Here is a 27370-nt window from a genome sequence, read left to right as displayed (position 1 = left end):
AAAATTCTAGGAACAACCACATGAAAATGTCTTGCCTCTGCATCCTGCTGCAAGACCTAGGATTATTACTAATTATTTCTAATCTTTTTTGCCATGCAATAGTAACCGTTCTAATTCTTACCATGCATTTGCGATCATCCACCCCTGCTAAATCCTCCTCAAATTCTTTTCCTACATCAAATTCCATGATGTAGTTTCTAAAAGTGCTTAGCGTTTTAATGATCATATGATCTCCATTCTGAATGATTTCTTTGTCAGGTTTTAGCAAGTTGGCAATTTTTCTCACAGCAATGTTTACATCTGAAAAACAAAACAGAAAAAAAAAGGATTTGCAGTAAAGCCACAAATCTACAACAATACAAGACTTGTACAACTCGAGAGGATTGGGATGGACCAAAACACAAATAAATAGTTCCCTGGCTATATTACTAAAGTTCATTACACGTGAATTAAGTTGCTTACTTGTAAAGGGTACAAGGTTTTTCCCATTTGATACCACAACAAATGCGTGTTTCTAAACAAACAGATGAAAGGAAACATGACATTACTAATTCCTACTGAGATATTTGACACAAATTCATTTAGATTACTTATAAGTGCCACTTCTATAGAAATAAGCCTTTTATGTGCCTCCCTGCCAGCTGCATACACAAACTTTTACATCAAGCACATTTTGTTTTCTTTCCACCTACATACACTCACTTTCTCCTCTCTTGAATTTTTTTTTAAATGTTGAGAGAATAATTTTTGCTTGCCCTTTAAAGTTCTGTAGTTGAATCTCTGCACAGATTAGTGATAGCAAGGTAAAAAGCAAACAGGTCACTTAAAGCAAATCAAAAAACTTTGCATAAGACAAAAATCGTTTTTTTGAAGAAAGCATTTTTTAAGAATGTATGAAAATTGTGGCTGGGACTATCCCAGAAGAAATCAACTCCAACCTAAGATTAAGATAGGTGGCATTTTATTGATTATTTGCTAAAGAAACATGAAAGGAATCTTACCCAGTGCCTTCAGATACTCCTCAAAATTGTCATTGCTAAGCATTTTCCAGTAACCATTGAAATTTGCAGGCATTTCTGGGGTATATGATAGCCAAAACCAAAGCCTCAGAACAGTGAGTTGATTCTGCACCACACAGCTCAATGCCTGTCCCTTGTGGCAAGTGTGAACTCTGGTTTCTTTTATCTGTTCTTCAGACCATGCAGTTATACGAACCCCTCTAATCCGATTACTGCTGAAGGGTTACCATTAAATCCTTCCACAAAGCTGAACCTTTTAGATTTATAATGACAGCAGGATGGCTTCATTTAAATGGAATGGAACTTTCACTTTCCATACAATGGCTGTAAGGCCACTGCATATTTGGGTATCCATTTTATCCACATTACTCCTCCCCTTTTATGCTGCTTAGAAAATAAGATGGCTGGTTTAGGCATGTGGAAGGACATTACAATAGGTGGCTGGGTATAGTGGACACACTGGGTAGCTTCTGCAGATAACTGAAATCCTGTTTCTTTGGAGTATTTGAGAATATTTTCAGTCTTTTTTTAATCTCTTCCCCTCTGAAGAGGATCACACAAACTCTACCAGTGAAAGTAACCGTGTGTTCTGTTTTAAAGTTTAGTATAATAAGCCATGATTATACAGTCATCTTCAAGCGAGGGGTGATGCCAGCAGATATTGACTGGTTGGTGAATTGATGGCTCAGGAAAAGCCAGTCACTATTCAGCAGAGGTTATTATTAGAGCGTAATGGCCAATTCCTGTTATCTTATGTCTTCATCAGTGCTGCATGTCTTTATTAATCAGAGCGTGCTGTTAGTTAAGGGAATGCAAACCATGTTCAGACACTGGAACAAACAGCATTTCAGGAGACATTAAATACAGCTGCAATGAGCAAGTGAAAAGTTAGTGCTACAGTACCAGATTATTCAAACAATAATATATCATTGCTTGAAGGAAATAACCTGAGATTGTAGAATCTTCCTACACTTAAATTGACAGCCATGACCTGTCCCTAAAAGCAAATAAAACACTTCACACAAGCTGTAACCAGCCTGTGGCATCCACTAATGCAAGAGTTCATAAAGTTAAACAGCATAGCTAGATTTTAAAGGGGGCTAGAGAATTTGATGACCAAGTATACCAGTTGTAGTTGTGCAAGCTGAAATACAGCTAATCAGATCTCATGGTTTTGGACAGAAGCTAAATCACCACCAGTATGAAATGTTTTCCCTACATATACAGCATTGCATGATAAGCTCAGTGGGTTATAAGGACAAGGTGGAATGTCACCTGGAAAGCATCATGTAAAAGTAGCTGCTTGACATTGGTACAGCAAGTCTGTTTGCAATGTGACATGATGCAGTATTGCAAATACTATATTCATATGTTCCTAATGCAACAGTGGGCAGGGGCAACCAGGCTGACATCATTCTTGATCCCTCAGGCATTGGAAGTTCACTGATTAACAGATGAATATCCTCTTGGATCTTCAGAAAAGATGTATGTGGAGTAAATAAAATGTAATAATTGTGCATAACATCCTCATGCAACAGGGTGACATGTATGCTCCAGCTCCAACCTTGCAACTCAAAGACAATCTGATTTTGGAGTGGGAAAACTGCATCTGAAATCAGATGCAAATAACACAGCAAATGTCTTCCATGACCCTTTATCTTGACTCATGTTGCAAAGGGTATCCTGCTGCAAAGAGTAGAACTAATGAAGAGCTAAATGACATATCCAGATAGATCTCCGTGGTACATACTAAGCTTTATTGTAAGTAGAAAATGCATGTCAACACCCAAAGGTCATTTTAATTTATAACCTTGTCACTTCAGATTATCTAAATATGAAAATTAAACAGCTACACATCTCTATCAGTGCTACATCATATAGTAGCGACAACTCCCTGAGCTATAGGGCAGATCCAGAAGTAATGTATTGCTACTGAGGGAAGCACAGTGAAAATGTGCAGCCAAGGATAGTCACAACAATCAAGACATGATGATTCTCCAGTAGACTGGAAGTGGACTATCACTCTGCTCAGCTCCTGCTCAGTGTCCTACTTGCAGTTTCTCCATCTTCACGTCTGGTGTCTGATACAGGAGAAAAATGGCCACTAACAAGCCCATGTATCAGCATGCAGTCACCAGAGAGGGTAGACAGGTGTCCCACAACACCTGCCAATGTGAGCATAGATTGGCACAGTGCATTGTTATGAATCTTGCAATATGTGCCCAGTAGGTAGACCAGATGTCCCAATTTTATAGGGATGGTCTCGATTTTTGGGTCTTTTTCTTATATAGGCTCCCATTACCCCGCATCCCCGTCCCGATTTTTCACATTTGCTGTCTGGTCACCCTAGTGCCCAGAGAGCTGTAATGCTTCTCAAAGGATACAACAGCAGTGCTGATACGGGATACGACAAAATAATGCTATTGTTGCACAACTGCAGTTTAAATTACTCCGTGACTACCTACCCCATGCTTAACATGCACTGAAACACAGCCAAAGCCACAGTGCTCCAGAGTCAACTCTTGAGGCAGTGCAGCTTACACAATCCCTCCCTTTTTTTTGTCGAGTCTTCTACAGCAAAGTTAAATTTGACGGGATCTGTAAGATGTTAGCCCAGCACGTGGAGGAATGCATTTGATTTACCGCATCCATTGTGACATTTAAGGAACAGCCACTCAGTAGGCAGCCTAACTACTTTCACTGCATAATTCATTATAGAAACACTACAGTTCAAGTTGCACACAGTTATACTAAGCAATAACTAAGCAATAACCCACTTTCAAATTACATCAGACTTTCTTATTAGTAGTAAACAAGATGCCCATCAAATAGTATCTAGCTCAGGGGTGGGCAAAATTTTTGGCCCAAGGGCCACATCTGGGTATAGAAATTGTATGGTGGGGCATGAATGCTCACAAAATTGGGCTTGGGGTGCGGGAGGGGGTGAGGGCTCTGGTTGGGGGTGAGGGCTCCTGGGTGGGGCCAGAAAGGAGGGGTGCAGGAGGGGGCTCCTGGCTGGGGCAGGGGAGTGGGGTGCAGGGGGAGGTGAGGGCTCTGTCTGAGGGTGAGGGCTCTGGATGGGGTTGGAGTTGAGGGATTTGGGGTGCAGGAGGGTGATCTGGGTTGGGATCAAGGGGTTCAGAGGGTGGAAGGGTGAATCAGGGCTGAGGCAGGTGGCTGGGGTGTAGGGAGATCTGCAGGGGTGCAGACTCCGGGCGATGCTTACCTTAAGCAGCTCCCGGAAACAGCAGCATGTTCCTTCTCCGGCTTCTACACAGTCAGGTGGCTCTGCATGCGGCCCCATGCGTCGGCACTGTTCCTGCAGCTCCCATTGTGTTTTCCGGCCAATGTGAGCTGCAGGGGCACTGCTTGGGGCGGGAGCAGCATGCAGAGCAGAGGCCCCTGGCTGCCCCTATGCATAGGAGCCCGAGGAGGGCCATGCCACTGATTCCAGGAGCCATGTGGAGCGATCCCCAACCCTGCTCCCTGGCTGGAGTGCCGGATCAGGGCAAGTCCCAGACTCCACTCCCCAGGGGAGCTCAAGGGCCAGATTAAAATGGCTGATGGGCCAGATTCGGCCCCCAGGCCGTAGTTTGTCCACCCCAATCTAGCTACTATACAAGTCATGTAATTATGTCTGGTGAACAAAATGTTGCTACAATTCAAAATATATATAGTCACCTGACTATCCAAACACATTTTATAACCAACATCATCTGATCACATCACCAGTTAATGCTGCATTTGTTGTTTCTTTTATTTTTTTTCCCTTAAAAGTATTTTCTCAACTATGAGCTGTCCAGTAATCCAGGGGACACAGCTGAATTAGGCCTTCCCATATCAGGTACAGAGGAAACAGATCTTTGGAAAATATCCTCTTTTATTGCAAACTTCTAAGCATTATACACAAACTAGAATGCAGCATGTGTGTGCTATGAAAGGCAATGCAAAACACAATCTCATTGTTAAAATGAATCCCATGACACCAAAAGAGCATACAGTGTGAACAATCATTGTATTGAATTTGTATGATTTTATACTGGACATCCACAGACTGCTGAGTTGGGAAAAGTCAAAGATTACTTGAGGGAAAGTGGCAGATAATAATTTATGGGAAGTGGTGAAATTTAACAAAATCTTTCAAAACTTTGGCTGCCATTACTAGGCTTCAGAAGTGCTGAGACATCTCTAGGAGCTATTCTTGCAGAAGGAAAAGGAACAAGAACAGTGGAATCAAGCGGGTTGTTTAGATATTCTCACCTGAATGCAAGGAAAGAGTGTAGAATCTCCAGTGCTGCTCCCTCTTCTTGATGTTGACATAGGGGGCATGGCTGGGGCTCCCTGATAGCTGAGCTGCCATATCAATGGCTTCAGGCTTTTGACAGCCAGCTACTCTAAATTATGCCAGGGGGACTGGAGTAGCATATAGTGGACTCAGGAGGAAAGCAAAGAACCGCCTTTAAACATCTCATTATGAGCTGGATTGAAATTAATGGGACTTAAGCAATGCGTAACTGCTTTCCTGAATCAGGGCTTTATTTCTGATCTGCCAACATATACCCACACATAAAATTGAACGGTATTAAGTGATACAGTGAAATCATTTTCTTTCAGGATCCTATAAAGTAGAAATGTGGCAACAACTACGTACATTTTAGCAGTTTATTGAAAATATTCCTGAGAAAGAAATATGACAATTTTATTCTTACTGCCTGCGAATGGCCAAGACACGTTCAAACCGAAACAGTTCTGGTTTTAGAAGATTATAATACAGGAAAGCACTAACTACAGCCACTGAGATCATTTAAGTCACCACAAGAATCCCTCAAAAATTACTAAAGATTTTAATATTTGCGTTAAAAACAGAAGAAATGTAATGTAAATTAACTCTTAGTGGAGATCTTAAAACCGATAGCCTTTTGCACATAACAGCTTAGGAAAGCATGAACTCAGTAGTAATACAAAAACTTTTCTGAATTATTCTACAAACTTTCAGAAGTATAGCTAGTTGCAGCTCCCCACAACCTACTTCACTTTCCTCCATACACAAAGATTGTGCTTTGCAGGGATTTAAAAAAAAAAAAAAAAAGCCAGCGTTCTCCCCATTTGGTAGAATACAGACATCAATCATTTCGTGTGTTTATTGTTGTGTTGTGTACTTTCATAGGCTGAAGTTAAATCCCCTTTATTTTTCCCTTTCACTCTCTTCTGTGTAGATATTATAGTCCTTAATATAGGAAATGACAGAATCTGGAATGAGATACTTCACACTTAGTCCTTTGCATAGAGCATGTCGTATATGCGTGGCACTGATTTCATTCTGAATCCATTCTGTGACCAGGTGGATATTGTGCTGGAATTGAGTTAGAAGTTCTGATTCACTGATGTACTGAACAGGGTCAGAGCCAGCACGGCTAATACACACCAAACCAAACTTTTCTACTATTTCTTTAATATGTTCCTCCTTCCAGAGATTAGGTGTACTAAATGTCTTCAGAATGTCAGCTCCGCAAAGCAGCTTTAACTCTGGGGAAACTGAAAAGCAAAAAAAACAAATGGAAGTTTTATGAAGATCCTTATTAAAGATAAAAAAAAGTTGATGGAATGAGGTTAAGTTTTTCACTTATTTCTGGTATTTTACCCAAAGTTCTTTTGAAAAGTTACATGAAATATTCTGCTCGGAAAAAGAGTAAGGAATTTGAGACGGAGGTCCACTGTCTAATCACCAGTCAGATCCCAAAACAACCCAAACTCCGTGGGCCAACTATATTTTGGCCCATAGGATTTAAAAGGTCATCTGTATGATTGTAAAGGACAGTTACTGCAGTATTTTTTATAAGCAACAAAGATGAAATACAATCAAGGGGTATTTAAGGGCATGAATTTGGCTCATAGGGTATTAGGTTGGATACACTGAGAAACTAGAACTCCACCCACTGAGGTTCTATTCACTACTCAATATAGGCTTGATCTTATATTCAAGTTAATGGGAAAACTCCTATTGACTTTCACAGTGAAGGATCAGGCAGCTGGGGTGCATACAGCTCCCATGAGCATTTTAGTACTTTCATCTATGCACTGGGGAGTGATGATATCTCTCAGCTGTGAAGTCATTCTGTTTTTCCGAAGAACTCCTGACCAAGCCAACTTCCAGCATTTTTCCAGAGCAACCAAGATTAATATTGCTGTTGTGTACTGGTAAAATAAAGCTATTAGAGACCTATCATCCATCTCAGCATCATCTCCTAAATATAGGTTAGGAATAATAAAATCTAATAATATTAAATCAACCTTTTAAAAAAAAGTTAAAAATAATGGACAAAAACCCAAAGACCAGGAAATTCAGCACTAAGGCTGTCACTGCCCTTAATTCACCCTGTTGCATGGGAGTACATCAGTCCTCGCAGTAGGTAAGATCACATTTTTCCAGGACCTAGTAACCATACAAGCAAGAGGTGGTGAATTAAGGACAAACCAGAATTACTCTAATGTGAATGTTCTTCCTTTAGTTGTTTTATCTCAGAACCTCATTACAGTCAAAGTAAGTGTTTATGGTTTACATTTCTGCTATGTTTTGTTAGGTTTATATCACAATTACACACACAAGAACTATGTTAAAAGAACATTATTAAGGTTGCAAAGTCAAGCACCCAAAAGTTGGGAAATGCCTGAATTAACGTTGCCTGTGAACCTTAGTATAGTCCCCCTGGGCATATGCGTTATGACACAGTCGTTAATTACATGTTCATCATACATGATTTTTCCCCACAGGACAGTCTCATTCAGTACACAGAGTGGACAAGGCTCATCTAATCAGCAGCTTTTCATTTTTTCCCCCTCATAACTGTTCAATGTGTGGTCCCCGGCTTTATCTACTGCACTCTATTCAAACCCTGCTCCAAAGACACAATCCTTACTTTCCTCATGGGCTTTTCCAGGGCGCACATCAGTGGCATAATTTACCAACATTAATTTATTTCACAACACCTTTGTAAGTTGAGGAGACATTATCCCCATTTTACAGTTGGAGAACTGAGGCAGAGAGAGATTAAGGTAAAAAGTATCTACTAATTTTGGGTTTCCAATCTGAGATGCCTAGGACCATATGTAGCATTATATAGTGTTTTATATGTTCAAAGCACAACTCCCATTGACTTCAGATGCAACAGTGAGTGCTCAGTAAACCATTCCCTCAAATCAGATACTCATAAAACAAAGAATACACAATTAGTGATTACCTGCGAAAAGTCTGGTTTCAATAACTAGCCTAGCATCACTTAGGAACTTTGTGGCAGAGGCAGGGATAGAATTTAATTCTCCAGAATAGTACTCAACTGCCTTAACCATGAGATCATCTCTTCTCTTCCTACAACCTTCTATCTCATTCATTACACACTGTCATAACTCTAGTCCCAGATTTGGACCTTAGCGTCCAAAATATGGGGGTTAGCATGAAAACCTCCAAGCTTAGTTACCAGCTTGAAATGGGACCTCAATTATGGGGAGTGGCTGGAGAGGTGCCTTGATCTGGTCTTGAGGCTTACCCACTGTTTGGCACACCTCACAAGACCGAACATACTTGGCAACGTCCTTGCCCATCCCCTCCCAGTGGAAGGACTTCCCCAACCGGTCCTTGGTTCTGTTCACCCCAGCATGGCCACTGGGATGATCATGGGCTAAGCTTAAGAGCTTCCCCCAGTACTTAGTTGGAACCACCAACTGTTTTTGCGGCTGCCATTCTTCCCGGTGTCCACCAGAAAGAATTTCCTTGTATAAAAGTCCTTGGTCTATAATAAACCGGGATCGATTAGAAGAGCTGAGAGGCGGTGGGGTGCTCCGTGCCGCCGCCCAAGCTTTCTGAAGGCTGTCATCTGCTTCCTGCTCAGTCTGGAACTGTTCCCTTGAGGCTGGGGTCACCAGTTCTTCCTCAGACTGTGGACTTGGGCTTGGTCCCTCTGGAAGCGATGTAGGTGATGGGGTTGTTTCCACTGCTGGTGAACCGCTCTCCGCTGGTGCACCTGAGGGTATTTCAGGCTCTGGCTGAGCCTTTTGGGTATGGCTGTCTTTTGCTTCTGCCAGTTCTGGCTCGCTGGCGCCCTCTGGCATTGAGTTTGAAGATGTGGTTGCACTTGCTGGTGCTGGTTGCTGTTCCAGTTCTGGGCCTGGGACTGGAGGTGCTGTGGCTGTTTCAGTGGTAGGCATGGAATCTGGGTCCACTACCTCTGTCTGGGTCTCTGGTAACACAGACGGGGCCTCTGTGGACGGCTCAGGAACAGGAATGGGTCTGGAAGCTTGCCTGGTTTGGCTACGTGTAACCATTCCCACTCTCTTGGCCCGCTTCACCTGGTTGGCCAAGTCTTCCCCCAGTAGCATGGGGATAGGATAATTGTCATAGACTGCAAAAGTCCACATTCCTGACCAGCCTTTGTACTGGACAGGCAGTTCAGCTGTAGGCAAGTCTACAGCTTGTGACATGAAGGGGTAAATTGTAACTTTGGCCTTTGGGTTGATGAATTTGGGGTCTACAAAGGATTGGTGGATAGCTGACACTTGTGCCCCCGTGTCTCTCCAAGCAGTAACCTTCTTTCCGCCCACTCTCAAATTTTCCCTTCACTCCAAGGGTATTTGAGAGGCATCCGGGCCTGGGGATCTTTGGTGTGATGGTGGTGTAATGAATTGCACTCGCATGGTGTTCTTGGGACAGTTGGCCTTGATATGTCCCAGTTCATTACACTTAAAGCATCTTCCATCTGATGAGTCAGTGGGCCGAGGTGAGTTACTGGAGACTGGTGAGGTGGAAGAATAGGGCGTCTGTGGCTTTACTTGGGTTGTATGTGGGGTCTTTGGCTGTCCTCGATTGTAGGGTTTATGGTCGGTGTGCCCCCTGGGGTATTCGTTCCCCTTGACCGTAGCTTTCTTGCTTTCTGCTACTTCCATCCATCTGGCTCCAATCTCCCCCGCCTCAGCGAGATTTTTGGGTTTTCCATCTTGTATGTACCGTGTGATGTCCTTAGGAACACCATCCAAGAACTGCTCCATTTGTATGAGAAGGTGCAGTTCTTCCAAGGTTTTAACATTGTGTCCTGATATCCAGGCCTCATAATTTTTCCCAACGTAGTAGGCGTGTTTGGGAAATGACACATCTGGTTTCCACTTTTGGGTTCTGAAACGCTGACGGGCATGATCTGGGGTTATCCCCATTCTGTATCTGGCCTTGGTTTGAAAAAGTTTATAGTCGTTCATGTTCTCTTTAGGCATTTCAGCTGCCACCTCTGCTAAAGGTCCACTGAGCTGTGGCCTCAATTCTACCATGTACTGGTCTTCAGGGATGCTGTACCCAAGACAGGCTCTTTCAAAATTTTCCAAGAAGGCCTCGGTGTCATCACCTGCCTTGTAGGTGGGAAATTTCCTGTGCTGTGGAACGATAATTGGCGCAGGGTTGTTAGGGTTGGCTGTGTTTTGCTTAGCCTTTTCTAATTCCATGGCCTGTCGGTGGGCTTTCCTCTGGAGTTCCATCTCTCGGCGGTGGGATACCTCTTCTTCTTGTAGTTTTCTGTGGTGGGCTGCATTTTTGGCTTCTTCTTGTTTTTGTAGCCTTTCCATCTCTTGTTTGTGAGTTGCCTCATCTCTGGCCATCTGTGTTCTGAGCAGTTCCATCTGTTTTTCCATTGCCTCGAGTTGTACTGCCTCTGGTTTTCGTGACATCATGTCTTCTTGTGTTGGGGTGCCCTCCGGTGTTTATCTTCAGAACTGCAGGTTCTCTGTTGCCTCCTGAAGTCTGCCTAGCAACAGTGCTTATTTCCTTTTCTTCCTCTAGCGTAAACTAGAAAAAACACTTTATTTGCATGTATATAGTGCTGGTATTTGACTCCTAATGGGAGTGCTATTGCATGACAAAAGACCTGTAACAGCTCCTTAATGCCTTCTTGCTTAATATGCAAGCCACAAACTGCCAGAGAGAGCAGAAAAAAAATTCTCTCTGGTTTCTTTGAAAACCAAACCCTCTCTGCTAAAAAGTCCCTAGCACAGAAAAGAAAAATATAATATTCCTACTGGATTCTATCTCACCACTGCACACCATGTCATAACTCTAGTCCCAGATTTGGACCTTAGCGTCCAAAATATGCGGGTTAGCATGAAAACCTCCAAGCTTAGTTACCAGCTTGGACCTGGTACTTGCTGCCACCACCCAAAAAATTAGAGTGTTTTGGGGCACTCTGGTCTCCCTGAAAAACCTTCCCTGGGGACCCCAAGACCCAAATCCCTTGAGTCTCACAACAAAGGGAAATAATCCTTTTTCCCTTCCCCCCTCCAGGTGCTCCTGGAGAGATACACAGACACAAGCTCTGTGAATCCAAACTGAGTGACTCCCCCTCTCCGTTCCCAGTTCTGGAAACAAAAGCACTTTCCTCTTCACCCAGAGGGAATGCAAAATCAGGCTAGCAAATCCAACACACACAGATCTCCCCCGGATTTCTTCCTCCCACCAATTCCCTGGTGAGTACAGACTCAATTTCCCTGAAATTTCCCAGAAAAGAAAACTCCAACAGGTCTCAAAAAGAAAGCTTTATATAAAAAAGAAAGAAAAAATACATACAAATGGTCTCTCTGTATTAAGGTGACACATACAGGGTCAATTGCTTAAAAGAATATTGAATAAACAGCCTTATTAAAAAAGAATACAAATCAAAGCACTCCAGCACTTATATTCATGCAAATACCAAAGAAAAGAAACCATATAACTTACTATCTGATCTCTTTGTCCTTACACTTAGAAACAGAAGATTAGAAAGCAGAAACTACTTCTCCAAAGCTCAGAGAAAGCAGGCAGACAGACAAAAGACTCAGACACAAACTTCCCTCCACCCAGAGTTGAAAAAAATCCGGTTTCCTGATTGGTCCTCTGGTCAGGTGCTTCAGGTGAAAGAGACATTAACCCTTAGCTATCTGTTTATGACACACACCTTCTAACTTCCACAACAAATGAAGCAGGGGTCTGACAGACAAGTCTCCTTTACTACACAATTTTGACTTATTCCCAGAGCAAGTCCACTATATGCACAGAATGAGGCTATTGTCCTGGGGCAGACGTGTGATCATCTAATTAAAGACCGTATCAAATTTAGGTTGCACCAGGAACATTAACTATGGCATTTCCTAACTTCTAAAAGACTGACTTTACAATCTTAAACATGTTCTTTTAACTTGGTTTATTTTCTGCCATTTTTTTAGCTCTTTTAAAAATAGCACACTGAAAAACCACAAATTCCATCATGTTGCATTATGCTGACACCCAGCTGGGTCATCAACAAGGTAGGAACCTTTAGATCCACCACACAGACCTCTGCCACTTGAGCTACCTGAGTAAATAACAGAAGTAGCAGGTTGCCATCTTCTATATGAACTAGCACTACAGGAGGATGGGACACTTTTTGCTGGTGGATTTCATAGACATTAGCTGCCAGCGGAGGAATGGTGAGACTCAGAATTTTGGATTCCATTTCAAGCTCTTCAGAGGAGTGTGCTCTAAGATGACCAACACTGACCCCTGCACCTCCATCTCCTCCAATCTGTCCCTGTCCAATCTTCTTTCCTACTCCTCATCCCAGCCCCCGTTTTCCCATCCAGACTCCTTCTCCTGCTCCCAGTCTCCTTTCTCAACTGTGACGTTGCACTCTATATGATTTTATGAAAATATGCTAATGAGTGTGAATATAAAGTAACTGCTATACGCTGCATGCAAAAGGTCTCTTGTAAGGTATCATTACAAAGTTTATGATCTACTGAGTGTGGTCATCTTATCTGTATGTATGTATCATTCTTGTATCTGAAACTAGAAATATGAAACATAACTGAGGGCCTACTGTAATTATGTAAAGTGTGAGCCATTAATGGTGGTTTGGAATCTTGATGGCTCCCATCAACCAGCACAATTGACTGTGGATGGCTCTGTTTGCTTCCAGGCCTTCCTGTGAGTCAGGCTTGGAGGAATGAAGGCTTGGGGTCTCACAGGACATATGACCATGTCACCTGGTACTGAAATCCATCTTAAACCTAGTGCTTTTCCATGTAGAAGGAGGGGTGGGGACCCAGAGAGACAAAAGATTCCCCCCTTGTGCCAAAGCTATATAAGGAGGTAGAACAGAACAAAGGGGGCGGCAATCATGAGAAATGCCCTTCCTACCACCTAAGCTGAAACAAGGGCTGTACCAAGGGAAAGGATTGTGCCCAGACTAGGAAGGCATCCAGTTTGTGATAGAAACTTATTGAAATATCTGAGGGTGAGATTTTATCTGTATTCAGTTTTCTTACTGTACTAGACAGACGCGTGTTTTATTTTTTCTTGGTAATTCACTTTGTTCTGTCTGTTATTACTTGGAACCACTTAAATCCTACTTTTTGTATTTAATAAAATCACTTTTTACTTATTAATTAACCCAGAGTATGTATTAATATCTGGGGAGTGAAAACAGCTGTATATCTCTCTCTATCAGTGTTATAGAGGGCAAACAATTTATGAGTTGTATAAGCAGTAAAACTGATTTATTTGGGGTTTGGACCCCATTGGGAACTGGGCATCTGGGTGCTGGAGACAGGAACACTTCTTAAGCTGTTTCAGTTAAGCCTGCAGCTTTTAGGGGACATAGTTCAGACCTGGGTCTGGGTTTGTAGCAAGATAACATCTGGCTCGAACCTGGAAGGGCACTGGACCCCCAAGCTGGCAGGGAAAATAGGCTCAGAGGTTGTCTCGGCACATCAGGTGGCAGTCCCAAAGGGGGTTTCTGGGACCTACCCCATCACACCAACCATTCCCAGTTATCTTCCACCAACACCTTGTCCCCAATCTCCTTGCCCAGGCAGTCTCTGCTCTCTGCTCCTCACCTGATTTGTCTCTCCCCGCCCCACCCCACCAGCCTCCAATGACCTCCAACCTCATATTTACCAAACCCACAGTCTTGCTCCCTGGGCTCTTCATCAAATATCAGTTTCAGCCTCTTACCTTCTCCACACCCACCACCCATTACCTTCTCTCTTTGCTCAGCAACTCCCAGTTCTTCTCCTGATTTCTGGTCCCTCATCAGATCTGTGTCTCTTCCCCTTGACCTACTGGTTCCCAGTCCCAGTCTCTTTGTTCAACCAGTTCCAGTGTCGCTCCCAGGCCCCATCACTCTGTTTCCCTCCCTGGCTCCCAGTCCTAGTCAATTTGCCCAACAAGTCCCAGTCTCCTACCTCCTACCCAGTTTCCCTCTTTCATCTCTTACCAGTTCCATCCCAGTTCCTGCACCCAGACTTTTTGTCCTAATCTACTCTCCCAGTCCCTCATCCCTGCCCCTTGATGCTAGGTCTGGCTCTTGTCTGCATTTGAAACAGGCAAATTCTCCCCACATGCTCCCTGGGCACCCTGGGGCATATTGAGAGGACAGGAAAAACAGACTCCCTGCTCTCAATTCAGGTGCCCAACCTGGTCCTATCTGCAATGGTAGGGAGCAGCAATTACAGGGAAAGACCTGCTGAGCTCTCAGATGGATAAAATCTTTGGGAAACAGAACTGAAAAGCTCTAACAAGTCTCTACTGAGTACTTGTGAACTGGAATTTTTCAGAGGCTTATAATTCAGCCAAATTTAGGCAGATTTTCATGGTGTGGCAAAAGGAACATCCATGACATAAAGGTCACCTCCCTGCCAAACATCCAGGCCCTGCTCCCAAAGCATGGAGGCACTAGAGTCTCTCAAAGAAAAGGCCACCAGAATTTTCTAACCTGGGTTAAATGCTGTTAGAAATGACTGGATTGTTTTTGCTGTAATTTTCCAGCAAAATTCAACCTGAAACAGATACCCAGCAAGGCAAATTTCACCCTGAAAGCTTAAAGCCTGGCAAAGTTAAAAGCAACCAAAACCTTTTAACGGGAAGTGTCAGACAACCTTAAGAATATGAGGTAAGGTGGCATAAAGCCCAGACAGACTAAGCATAGGATTGTGAGACAGAAATTCATAAGTTCCAGCCCAGTTTCTCAGTGAGCTTTTGGATAAGTCTCAGCCTGTTTGTGTCTCAGACTTTGCCTATAGTAGGGATTTGACCCAATAATCGCCATTGCTGGCCAGCCTCCATACACCCTATAGAGGCGAGGCTATTTGCACGGGTGGAATTTACCTTACTTTCAAGGAGAACTTTACACAGAGGTCTGCTGTATCACTCTTACATCGAGCTGATGCACATAATTCTTAAGATGAAAAGAACTATAAGTACTAATTAATAATACTTTTAGGGTCAGATCTTCCAATAGAGCAAAAGATGTGGGGCCCCCCACAGTGTTAAGTCCAAAAGGATCAGGGGTTCACCAACAAAATCCCCCTGGAGCACCCGCTCCTCCAAGGAACCTGGAGACAATAGATGCAGACCATAAGGTGAGCACTGGCAGCACAGGAGGGGACAGGGCCAGGCAAACCAAGAGAAGCTGATTCAGCACATATTCAAGGAATCTTCATTGACAGGCTTCTATGGAGCCCCAGACAGAACTTTAAGTGACGTTCCCCCTGGCAACACCCACAGGGGAATGGGGACAGTACCTCTGCCAGCCTCCTTTGAGGATTTCAGGTGTCAATGTCTCTATGTGCTACAGCTGGTCAAAAAAAAAGTCAGAAAATTCTTGCCATTTGTCAGTTAAATTTCTAAAATCAAAAATTCTTGACCAGCTTTATCACAGCCATGTAAGGTGGGCGGGTTGGCATCTTGGAAACCCCTGAACATTCATCTGGGTAAAATGGGCCCAAAGCATTTAAAAGAGGCTCTGCAATATTACGAAGAAAAACAGCAGCAGCAAATGCTACACATGTATGGTGCAGGTGTCAGACAGAATCGGAGCTAGAAACTGTCCACGAAGATAAGAGGGATGGGCAATCAAGTTTAGCTCAATGCAACCAGAAGCCACCCTCATCTTTAATGTGGAAGTATGGCCTGCATAGATTGTAATACCCTGCATGCAATGCACCATCTTCATTCTGGCAGCCAGGAAACTTGCTCCATTTTAGGTGATTTAGGTGCAGCCCTTAAACTCTTGGCATGTTTTCCATGCAATTAAGAAAAGTCAGAATGTCTTTCAGCATTATAAAAAAGGATATTTTATTAATATGGTATTGTGCAGTTCTCAAAGGTTGTTGAGAAGCTCCATTGCTTATTTAAAAAGACAACTAAAAGGACCTGTTATGGGTAGACCTATTGGGTCTCACAACTGAGGTCCTTTATGGAATAGATAGCTGAAACAACAGGGGCCTCCACTCAAAACAAAGCCACACACAAGTCTGGAGAAGGAGTCAGATTCATGTGGCACAAGAGGCGTGGTCTGACTATGATCTAATAAATTCAGAGGCAAGGAACTGATCAAATTGGAGAGGTGTATCTGGGTGAGTGCGAGATGAATTGAGGCAACCCCTCAGATGCACACAAAGGACGGGAGCAGAGTGCCAAAGAGATAGCAGAATAGCACTGGAAACACAGTCCTGAGTAAAAGCCTAGAGAGAGCTTTTTGGGCTGAGTACTGGTTGACAGAGACTTGGAACTGTGAGCAATGAATCTCCTGTTTGATTCCTCTGTGTTCAAGGAAACAGAACTTTGTAATTTCTTCTTGTGATGTTGTCTAATTAAAATATGACCATTCAAATCATTGTTGCTACCACTGTTATATAATTACAACAAATCTTGTACAAAGTATGATGTATGGCCAGAAAGAGTTAAGTAGCTTGCAGGCTAATTGACCCAGCGTCAATCACTAGAGACACGGTAGAAAAGTGTGTGAATGGTCATTAGGGCCACTCCATGCTAGATAGGCTAGAACTCTGAAATGCAAACCTGTATTGTTAGAAAATTGGAGGTGATACTAATTGTATGTGTGTACTTACATCTTGTCAAATGTTAGGAACTGACTGTTTTTATGGCTATCTGTTACTACAGCTATTGATTCAGAGATCAAAAGGGAAAATTAATATTTAAATTAACTGTAAACACAAAATATCGTCATGTTCATCTCTCTCTGAAATGTATAGAAAATCACCTGAGAATGATAGAAAATGGGCAATTGCCTTATGTTAATCTGTGTGGATAATTACCAGCAATGCTTAGGAAATGGATCTACTTCAAAAGTACCCATAATTGCCTATTGTTCTCCAAAGGACTCTGAGCTGTCACAAGAAAGCCTGAAACTGTATAAAGATGCCTTGGGTACCAATCCTTTTCATCTCACATCTGCTTGATGCTTCATGCAGGGCCGTCCATACCCATACTGAAAGTACGCAGCTGCGCAGGGCACCAGGAAATTTGGGGCACCACATTTCCTGGTGCCCTGCGCAGCTGCATGTTGCTCCAGCCCCTGCTCTGGTTCTTCCCCATGGTCCCTGCCCTAACCCTGCCTCACCTCTTCCCGCCCCTTCCCCCCCCCAGCTCTGCCCCCACTCCCCTGAGCTCTGCAGCAGGGCCAGGCCTGCACTCACCAGCAGTGCGGCTGGGGCTGGGTAGCTGCACTTCCCGCCGCTGGTGAGTGCTGGGGGTGGTTCCCCATTGCTCCCCATGCCAGCCCTGCCCCCCCCTGCAGAGGCCTGCCTGCCTGCTCCCCCACCCCCACGAGGGGGCCGCATAGGGCCCCGGAATTGCTAGGGATGGCCCTGGCTTCATGCAGGGGAAGCTTAAGCTACAAGGCTGGACTACCCTGAATATAAACATTTGGATTATAACCTGTGAACTAATCTGAAAGAACTCTTAGCAACTACAAAGCTCACCATCTCTGCTATGAATCTGAATCTCAAGAATTGTAGTCATGTCTGTATGTATACTGATCTTTTAACCAATACACTCTCTCTCTTTTCTTTTTTAATAAATTTTGGTTTAGTTAATAAGAATTGTCTGTAAGTGTGTATTTGGCTAAATTCTGGAAGATTCATTAACCTGGGAGGTAACGTGTCTGATTCTTTGGGGTTGATAGAACTTTCTTATATTATGAATAAGATTTTCAGTAATTCTCATCATCTTTGACTTGGGCGTCTGGGTGGAGGCCTGAGGCTGAGTTTCTTTAAGGGACCTGTGTTGTTAGCTTCTGAGTAACCAGTCCGGTGTTACAGAAGCTGTTTTCTGCTGGCTGGGTAAATCTAAGAATTGGAATATCCACCAGTTTTGGGGATTGCCTGCCTCAGTCTGCAGTTCACCCTAATTGAGTGATCTCAGCTGGCTCCCCTGGGATTCCAGTCACACTTGTAAATAAACAGAACTGCATCAAAGAAATAGCCAACTCCATCATCAATTTCTCCACCTATCTGAAATAACCTGAAAGTTTCTGAATTTTGGCTAACAGCACAATTAAAAAAGGAGTTACAGTGCGATATGAGACAATAAAGCTTCCACGAAAGAGTCTCTAGTTAGTAAGTGGCTCATCAGAAGGTAGCAACATTTTCTGTTTAAAGTGAGGCAGATGGCTTTTTTTATTATAAAAAGGCCAAAATAAAGTAAAATTAAAAAAAAATCCTGAATAAACTCTGGCCTGTGTCCCAGGCTGTATTGGATATGATACTACATCACAGAATGTTTTATAGCTTTAGCTGGTTTGTGCATAGCATTCTCTCTCTGAATGTACATGAACTGCCCTTTGACAGATTACTTTAAACAACCAAGCTTGCCACAAGTTCAAACTACAGACAACACATTATCCATCCTCACAGAAAATAGCCAAACAGAATAAGAAATACTTTCAAAGAGGAAGCAAATCTTGGAATAGAGTCCAAATTTAACAAATGGCTAGTTTTACAAAAGGCTGCCAATATAACCAGCACATTTCCTCCCCCTCAAAGGCAATGAAGGGGGAAAAAAAAAATAATGTCCTTGGACTTTCAAGGACATCCTGCAAAATACTGAACTGCACCTTCCACAATTGATAATAGATCTAAAGCTCAAATGCCCACAAACCAGTGCTCCAATTTTTGATGAGTACAACACACTTTATTTCAGGCCATGTCTCTATAAATCCAAAAAGAAGTAAGACTGGGAAAATTTTTGCAAGTTTTTGATTGGTGTGTCTGAATCAATAACGGACAGAAATGAACTACAACACTCTGCAATGTCATTCAGAGAAGGAGGATGGGGTTAGTCAAAGGAGAAAGAATCATTAACACAAAGAAAGGAGCTGGATTTAAGATCCAGCAAGCTTTAATTAAGAAAGACTGCTGTTGGACTAAGCCATGTAAAAGCATTTGAAAGGTGACAACAAATTTATTCATGTACGGCAACTTGGAGACTTGAAATGCAAGGAATTCAATTTCAAATGAAATGAAGATCAAGTGTCTCTTATAAGCAGGAAAAGAAATATTGTATGTGAAGCTTAATTCTATTAAGAATGTGAAACCCTGCCAGAACATTACAAAAGGGAATGAGGGAAGTATTAAAGTGACATCAGCCACCACAAATAATTTCCAAGTCCTTTCAAAGCAAATTATTAGCAAACAATACTGTTATAGTATTTATTATAGTTTTGAAAAGAATACTATTATCGTTAAATAAATAATTAAAGTACAGCGAAAAGTTCCAGTGTCATCCAAATAAATTGGAGATACTCGAAGACAGTTAACTTTTCAGCAGCTATTATCTTCATTTTACATCATCATCACAACCCTGAGGAAAAGGGCTGGAGGTGAGAAGTCTGAGGCATCCTGTGAGGCCAGAGGGTTTTCCAGACCATTACAGGTTACATACCTTGAGAATAATGCATGTTCTGATAAGGTCTTGTTTTTAGGTGGCTGTAAAGTCCTGGGGCTGGGATGCTCAGGGGGAAGGCACGTGACCTCCTTTTTATTGCTGCCAGGATGGGTTGCACCGAGTAGCTATACCATTGTAGAATTAATAAAACTGTAGTCATGTCTGTATCTGTCCTCATTGGCCCTTTCTATTTACAATGTACATTAATGTATACAAATAATTACAATGTACAGATTACTTCAGTGAGGGACAAAGTTATGAAGACTAGGCTGTACAAAAAATACCTAGGTGTCACTTTGCATACATTTTTGAAAAGAAACAAAATATTTGTTGGAATTTTGCTTTTTTTTTTTGTATGCAAAATAAAAACTTTAATTTCATCACGCTTCACAAACCTGCCATTAGATTCTGATTATTAAACCTTTTTGCAAAGATGGTGAAAAGCCCAAAATCACCCATTTCCACTTTTTCAGATGGCTCTGAGAATTCTATGGTTACATTCACTTGCCACTAAAATGTCAGCATTTACCAACCTCTCTCTCTCTCTCAGGAGTACAGAGATACTGCAGCGACTTCCTGTTCTAGGTTGTATAACAAATCTTGGCAAATGCTGACAATGGCCCAGATTCTCGGTCATGTGGCACAAAGGGAGTAGAAACTTCCTGCATCTTCCTAGAGAGTGTAGAGACGACACAGGCAACAACTATGCCATCCTCCACAGCAGCCCAGTGTAGAGGGAAAGGAGGGTGAGTAGGGGCGGCTCCAAGCACCAGCACGCCAAGTGTGTGCTTGGCGCGGCAAGCCATGGGGGGCGCTCTGCCGGTCACCGCGAGGGTGGCAGGCAGGTTGCCTTCGGCGGCATGCCTGCTGAGGGTCCGTTGGTCCCATGGCTTCTAAGGACCTCCTGCAGGCGTGCCGCCTACTCCGCAGGACCGGGAACCTCCCACAGGCAAGCTGCCGAAGGCAGCCAGCCTGCCGTGCTTGGGGCGACAAAATACCTAGAGCTGCCCCTGAGGGTGAGTGACCAGATCACACTGTGCTCCCACTATCTCCAGATAGTTCCAGATGGCATATATTAGAGCAATCCTTAGCTACTCTAACTTGTGTCTGGGGATGGGCAGAGAATCGTGAAGCTCCCTGATGGTATGTCTACACTGCAGCTGGGGGCAAGCCTACCAGCCTGGGTAGACAGATGCATGCTACCCCGAGCTCAGCTAGTCTGAGTCTGTCTCCTAGGCTAGCAGGCTCATTTCTAGCTGCAATGTAGAAAATCCTGACTGCCCCACCTAGTCTGCGCTGCATTGAGTGGATCTTGGCTGCAGGCATAAAACTGGCTATTGACTGTAAATCACTTACAAACTGAGAAAGACTTTATGGGAAACTAAATGAGCCGTTTGAAAATTAGTGTTTTTCTTTTACTGTTACATAAAGTGCTACCCAGAACATTATTCAATTCACAGTGGCTACAGAGAATAGTCTTACAGTTGCCAAAAGATAGTTGCATGCAGCAGTCTGTTAACTCATTTATACCAGTGGCAGTTACCAATGTGAATCCTTCACACATCAGTGGTTAATTAAACCTCCTTAGACTACATAAGGATGTTACAGTCAGTGGATGCAATAACCAGAAAGTTTTCAATCTCTCCTTGTGGGGTCAAGTGGAAAGTGAGATGAAGCACAAAAAACTCTGCATTCCAGAGGTTTCTTGGCAGCAAGAAATATCATTTGGAAGTGCCAAGCTAGAATATCTTCACAGTCATGGATATGAGTGATGAACACAGTGTATAGTTTGAGAGAGAGGCAACTTTTTCCTATTCTGTGCATAACTCAAGATGAGGAAGAACAGATCCACCGTGACTCTCTTCTGGGCAATCTGTCAACATGTAACTTAACCTTCCTCTAGGCAGCGCTCACTGGAAGAGTGGAAGCTTTTAAAGCTCTTACATCATCATGAGAAACTTTAATGTAAGAGAGGAGAGAATATCTATGCCTAAAAAATGTTGCAAGTACAGTGGGGGAAAAAGTAAACACTCTTAGAAATCTAGTAGTGTCTCAATAAACCGCAGACCCAGTAGAATGATGAAATAGAAAATCCCCAAGTAGAGCATTTATTTTGTTTTTAATATCAGTATTTTTAGAGTTTTCCTACCCAAAACTGTAGTAGTAATAAATAACGGATAGTCATATTATTAACATACTACTGGAGAACTACATATTCACTTTTTGAATCATTCTTGCACATAGTCCATTGTTAGTATTACAATTAGAAGTAATTTTATACCCTTCAATATCTTTTTTGAACCTTTTCCTCTTTTTGGCTCATTCCCTCCATGTAAGATCAGCATGATAGCAACTCATATTCTCACAGTTACAGCTTCAAGAGAAAATATTTCAGATTTTTAAAGGATTGATCAAGGATTAGAAACCCAAAACCTGAAAATACCAACCCCAAATGGAGTACAATTGTATCTCAATATGGCAGTCACTACAACCAAAGGAGCAGCAGCAGCAGTCCTGAAAGCATTTGGACTTGTTTATTTTTGGCATAAAGCTCCAACCGTCAGAAGAATGAGCTACTATGTCCAACTTTCCCACCGCAGTTAGGTTAATCTTGTAAAGGTGAATTGGTTTCACTTCTTAAACAAGGATCACTGTTTACCATTACAAACAAACCTGGGTCCAATGAAGAAAGGAAATCCTCAGTAGCTCTTTCTGTGGGCCAACTGTTTCTCATGTGTTCCTTCCTGAAATGGAGCGATCTGAGCGACTCATTATAATGGTGCCTGTGTTAAAATAAAGGCTTTGGTGTGAGGTAATCCTCTCAGAGATACACAAAGCGATTACCTGGCACTTTCAGCTTCTAGAACACAATCTGCTTTTATGCACTTTAGACTTTAATGAGATGTGTGAAGAATTCACCATATTCATTCGCTACGTCACAAGATTGGTATCAATGGCAGTTAACATTCTTGCACAATACACAAAAGTTCCATGTACCGGTCACAGTCCCCAGTCCCTTTTAAAGCCCAATACTTATTATGGCAGCTATGATAGCAACTACACATTTAAAGCATTGTTGAGATTTTTGCTTAAAGCAGAATTAAAATCCCTCCATTTTTCACTTTAATTGTTACACTTAGTTTCCATATTAAACACAGAGTTTCCATTATTATTATTCTATTAAAATATTCACTCTTGGAGAGGAGATTTTAAAAATGATACTTTTTTCCAAAGCTTATTCCCCAAGAGCCTATCTTTTTATTTATTTATTTTCCTCTTTCCTTTAATTAAAGAGGCACAGTCCCCAGAAACTCCAAAACACATAATTCTCACAAGATTCCAGATATGGCTACTTTTCAAATTTAAATGCAAAGGGAGTTTTTCCCTTATGTGTCATAACTGAGTTTAACCCTACAAAAAGACAGGCCGACGCAGCTGCCCAGATCCACCAGCAACTTATATTCACCTCACTGCCTCGCCAGCCCTCCTGCTGTCTCTCCAGTCAATAGCCCTTACCACTCCTACTTGCCTTTGTGCTTCCTTGATACCAGTCTCCTTGCAACTTGACTATCTTCAGTAGTGAGAGTCCCAATCCAACAGACCAGCTACAGTCTGTTAGAATGGGGCTCCCATCTGGAGATCCATGGGAGGCTTGCCAAACTGAGGGATTGCCTTTATAGAGCTGCAAATTCCACTCCTCAATATACTTGGCCTACAAGAATCCTCCTCCAACCATGTCCTAGTCACCGTTACCAACAGGTAGCACTGAGAGAGTAAGGAGAGGGTGAGAAATTTATCCAAAGTTGGCTGAGAAGACAGATTCTCCATTGAATGAAATCTCTTAATGAACATTAGAGGTGAGCTCGATTTTGATGGACATTAGCAGGTCTGTTGGAATGGGACTCCTGATGCAGGGGTTTAAGATATTAGAGGGAAGATGAGGCCTGGAAAAAAGGGTCATCACTGGCTTTCTACTGGCTCTGTAAACCCCAATGCACACTGTTCCCAATCCCCATCTTGCCAAGTCCAGTTCCCTGATGTTGAATAGAATTTTTTTTTCCAGTTTACAATATATTAGTGAGGCCATAAGTAAATATTTCTGCATTCTTCTCTTCTACTATTCTGGTTTTGTCAGTCTTTTACTTCTTTGGATTCTCTTTTGGTTTTTGCTCCTTCTCACCTATCCTATTTTTCCCTTGCTTCACTCTCCACTCCTAATTCCTCTTTTTATCCAGCTCCTCATTCTGCCTCCAGCCCTACTATCCCACTCCATCTGTGAGCACAGCAGATCTAAGACCACCGCTGTGAGGTCAGTAAGACTAAAGGGTAACACTTCTTCCTTAATTCGGGCTATATGTTATATATAAATTAGCTGGTGATCCCCAACATCTCTCCTGCTAGTATTCAGATAGGTGACTTAAGTTTCCCCCCTTCAAACAATATAAAACAGTTGTAATGGTTTGTGCTGTTATTTTACAATGTAATTTAAAAAAAAATCAAACCCTTTTTTGTAAGCATAAGAGTTAAAGAAATATATAATGCAAGGCATGAATCTATAGTATGAAACTCTCACTATTTTAATGCAATCTTCAATGCATTAATCAATGCAACGTAATTCAGAATCCTTCAATAACCCATTGAACAAAGTTAATTGAGGACTGAGGTCTTGTGTACGACAAAAACTGAGCAGCTACTCTGTGCACTGTACATTTTAATGGCTGTTAGCTTTTCATTTAAACAATATCACAATGTACCTCCTAATCTACAAATTCCCAAGCTTCTTAATATATATACATATAACTTGATTTACATATGTATCATGTTTTACATAGAAACACACAATATTGTATTATAAACTCTACAGTAAAACATGGGGGATAAAAGGCAGAAATTTTAAATGTATCTATTCTTTCTTACAGGCCTTGCTTCCTACAGAGAATGCTTCCTTTCTTACAGAGAATGCTTCCTACATTACTGGTGGAATTAAAATATTGCTACTTTTGATCATTAATATCAATACAAACCTAATTTCTCTGTCCTAAATTAATCCCTGGTGTAAATACACTGCGATCAGCCATCAGCCACAACAGGGGTACAACATTTAGTTCATTGTATTTACTAACAATACTGTTTTATATTCAGAAATATACAGCAATATGCAGTAACTGACTGGAATTAGATCTATTGGGTGCCTCCCTTCTCTAGCTCCTGGTGCATGAGGAACATACTGCACTGCCATGCAAAACCTTAAACTCACAAAGAACAACTCTCATTTCCCTTCTGCATTGCAGGACCTGCTACCCATGTTACAATTTATTTCACAACCAGAGGAGGTTTCAGCAATCCACCAAAAATGCCTTTACTATGACCCACAGTAGGAAAAGCTCACTCACGGGTGGGGTGGGGCAGGGCGGGGAGAATAAAATCTATTAATCTTTCTCACTATACAAGGCAATGCAAAACTGCTGAAGCCTTCGACTGGCACAGAAGCCAAGGTGATGTTTTGTCAAATTAGGAGGAAGTAAAATTCCTTAAAACAGATACTTTTTATCTTCACTGTGCCTCTCGATCCCCCAACAAATTTCAGGGACCCATCTTCCAAAACATCAGGGAAAATAATCTAGATTGCCTGCATAAAATCAGCATATGTAAATTGTTCATGCAAATTAGAATTTTGCTTTACTACCACATTTTTAATTCTAAAAAAACCCCACCTAGAAGTGATTCTCATGCCCCCTAACAGGACACAATATACCAACACAGTAAAGTTTGTGATTCAAATTGCTGATCAGAAGAGAGAGCTATGTACAATAATGCTTGATTTTGACCTCTTTTTTTCTGTTATCAGACTATCTTTCAGCTTGCTATTAAAATTCCAGAGAAACACATAGTGAGGAAAGCAATCAGTTCTTAATGTACTAAGAAGGATAAGAGTATATGGTATGTACCTGATTCTCAACTGGTATAAATCGGCATAACTCTACAATGAAGATATGCCAATTTATGCTAGCTGAGGCTCCATCTCTATTATATCTTTAACAAAAATGAAAGTGACAATTAAGATAGCTTGACATGCCATTTTACCAAAACACTGAATTTATATTTAAGGGACTGGATTAAGCACAAGATATCAGGTGTTAGTGCTTATTTCAGCTAGAAAGCAGGGAGCTCAGTCACTGCTTTGAGGCAAACTGTTACTCTTATTCTTGCTAAAACGCTTGTTTCACTTTTTCTTTTCTATTACCTGCTTAAATTTTAGCATTTCGGTAACAATTGATTAATAAAAGAAAGCATGAGAAACTGTCACAATAAAAGTTGGTTATTAGTGTGCTCTAAACTCTGTGATGGGTAAAAGGCTACAAAGAAACCAGAATGAACACAGTTTATCACATTAATAAGTGAACTCTCCACCTGAATGGTTAGTGCACAAATTCTTGGTGTCACAAATCTCCTCATAAGTCTCTTCAGGTGCCCTCTGTACAGATTGTGCACTTGGTTGCTCACATGACACTGTGGTTATAATCACTGACAAAATATATACATATATAGTTTATATTTATACAGCACCTCTTATCCAACAGGATTCCAAAGTATCTTAAAAACCAAATGCTTACAAGCAGCATATCTACTGACTTCAAAGGGAGCTGTGAATATAGAAGGCTTGTAGGATCAAGGCCTGGATAACTACAGGGCTCACTTCACCTGGAACAACTACAGCTGCTTCTCTGGTGGAAAGCAGCAGTTGTTTAGGAATGATGCAACATGATTGTTCAGGAAAACAAGTGAAGAATAACAAGCCCAATTGACACTACTTGCTGGACAATCTTGGAAGGTTTGTGTCTGAGTCCCTAAGCTCTGGCTCTAATCAGAGGGAGAGAAAGCACACCCCATAGTGAAGAGAGATGGCTGTGGCTGAGAATGTTGAATCAAAAACATAGCACAATCATGTTCCTTGGAGGTCTCTCATAAAATACAGGCTAAACCTGACCCGACTTAAGGAAATGTGTCTGTCAATTGATTTATTCTACAATTTCTATGTTCTCAAATAGAAATAGGGCAAGAAGTAAAACATGCTGTGATACCACCCACCATAATGTATTTATTTATTTATGTATATATGTATGTGTGTGGCTGGCTGAAGTTGTAGGGTTTCAGACAAAAGGACACAGCAAATTCAGGTGGCTGTAAAAAAAACCCAGCAGCTGCCATGGAGTTGGGTTTTACTAGCTGAGAGTCTCAGTAAGAGATCCTTCAAAGCACTGGTTTGAACTGATAAACATGCTGCCAAAACAATACTGAGGGCAAAAACAGCTTAATTAATTTAGTGGGAAGTTCAAGAAAGTAGACTGGTTTGTAAGTTATATTAGCCTCCTGTTTCACTTCTCTGTACTAATCAATCCAGAAGGGCCTTGGTGAGGAGAGTTTTTTCTCTATTTCTCACAGCCACATGGTTCTTAACCTATTTAGACCATGTGACCTAAGAACAATGCATGTTTAATATTACTTAATTTCTTAAACTTACCTGGAGAAATTAAAGACAATTTTCTAGGGTGACTAGTGATTTGGTGTGCCTCAATTTTGGTGCCCAATTTGAGTCCTGAGCACTCAATCGAAAACC

At 41.9% G+C, this 27370-nt stretch overlaps 2 protein-coding genes across 8 annotated transcripts in view; both read right to left on the bottom strand.

Moving 5' to 3' along the window:
* Positions 1-1314, bottom strand: part of RBP1 (retinol binding protein 1) — a 30918-nt gene extending 29604 nt beyond the window's left edge. The window contains exons 1-2 of the mRNA XM_030575694.1: positions 1002-1314; positions 122-300 (exon numbers count right to left, since the gene is read on the bottom strand). Coding sequence (XP_030431554.1) covers positions 122-300; positions 1002-1074 — 252 coding nt within the window. The 5' untranslated portion in view covers positions 1075-1314. The remainder of the gene's footprint in view (positions 1-121; positions 301-1001) is intronic.
* A 4353-nt stretch (positions 1315-5667) lies between these two features.
* NMNAT3 (nicotinamide nucleotide adenylyltransferase 3) overlaps positions 5668-27370 on the bottom strand; it is a 99339-nt gene continuing 77636 nt past the window's right edge. For all 7 annotated transcript variants that reach the window (XM_030575687.1, XM_030575692.1, XM_030575688.1 and 4 more), the window contains exons 4-5: positions 22426-22535; positions 5668-6554 (exon numbers count right to left, since the gene is read on the bottom strand). In XM_030575687.1, coding sequence (XP_030431547.1) covers positions 6205-6554; positions 22426-22535 — 460 coding nt within the window. In that variant the 3' untranslated portion in view covers positions 5668-6204. The remainder of the gene's footprint in view (positions 6555-22425; positions 22536-27370) is intronic.

Source organism: Gopherus evgoodei, chromosome 9 (genome assembly GCF_007399415.2).
Source record: "Gopherus evgoodei ecotype Sinaloan lineage chromosome 9, rGopEvg1_v1.p, whole genome shotgun sequence".
NCBI classification, from domain to species: domain Eukaryota; kingdom Metazoa; phylum Chordata; order Testudines; family Testudinidae; genus Gopherus; species Gopherus evgoodei.
Note: the sequence above shows the minus strand (reverse complement) of the source record. Positions and strands in the feature narration are given on the sequence as shown.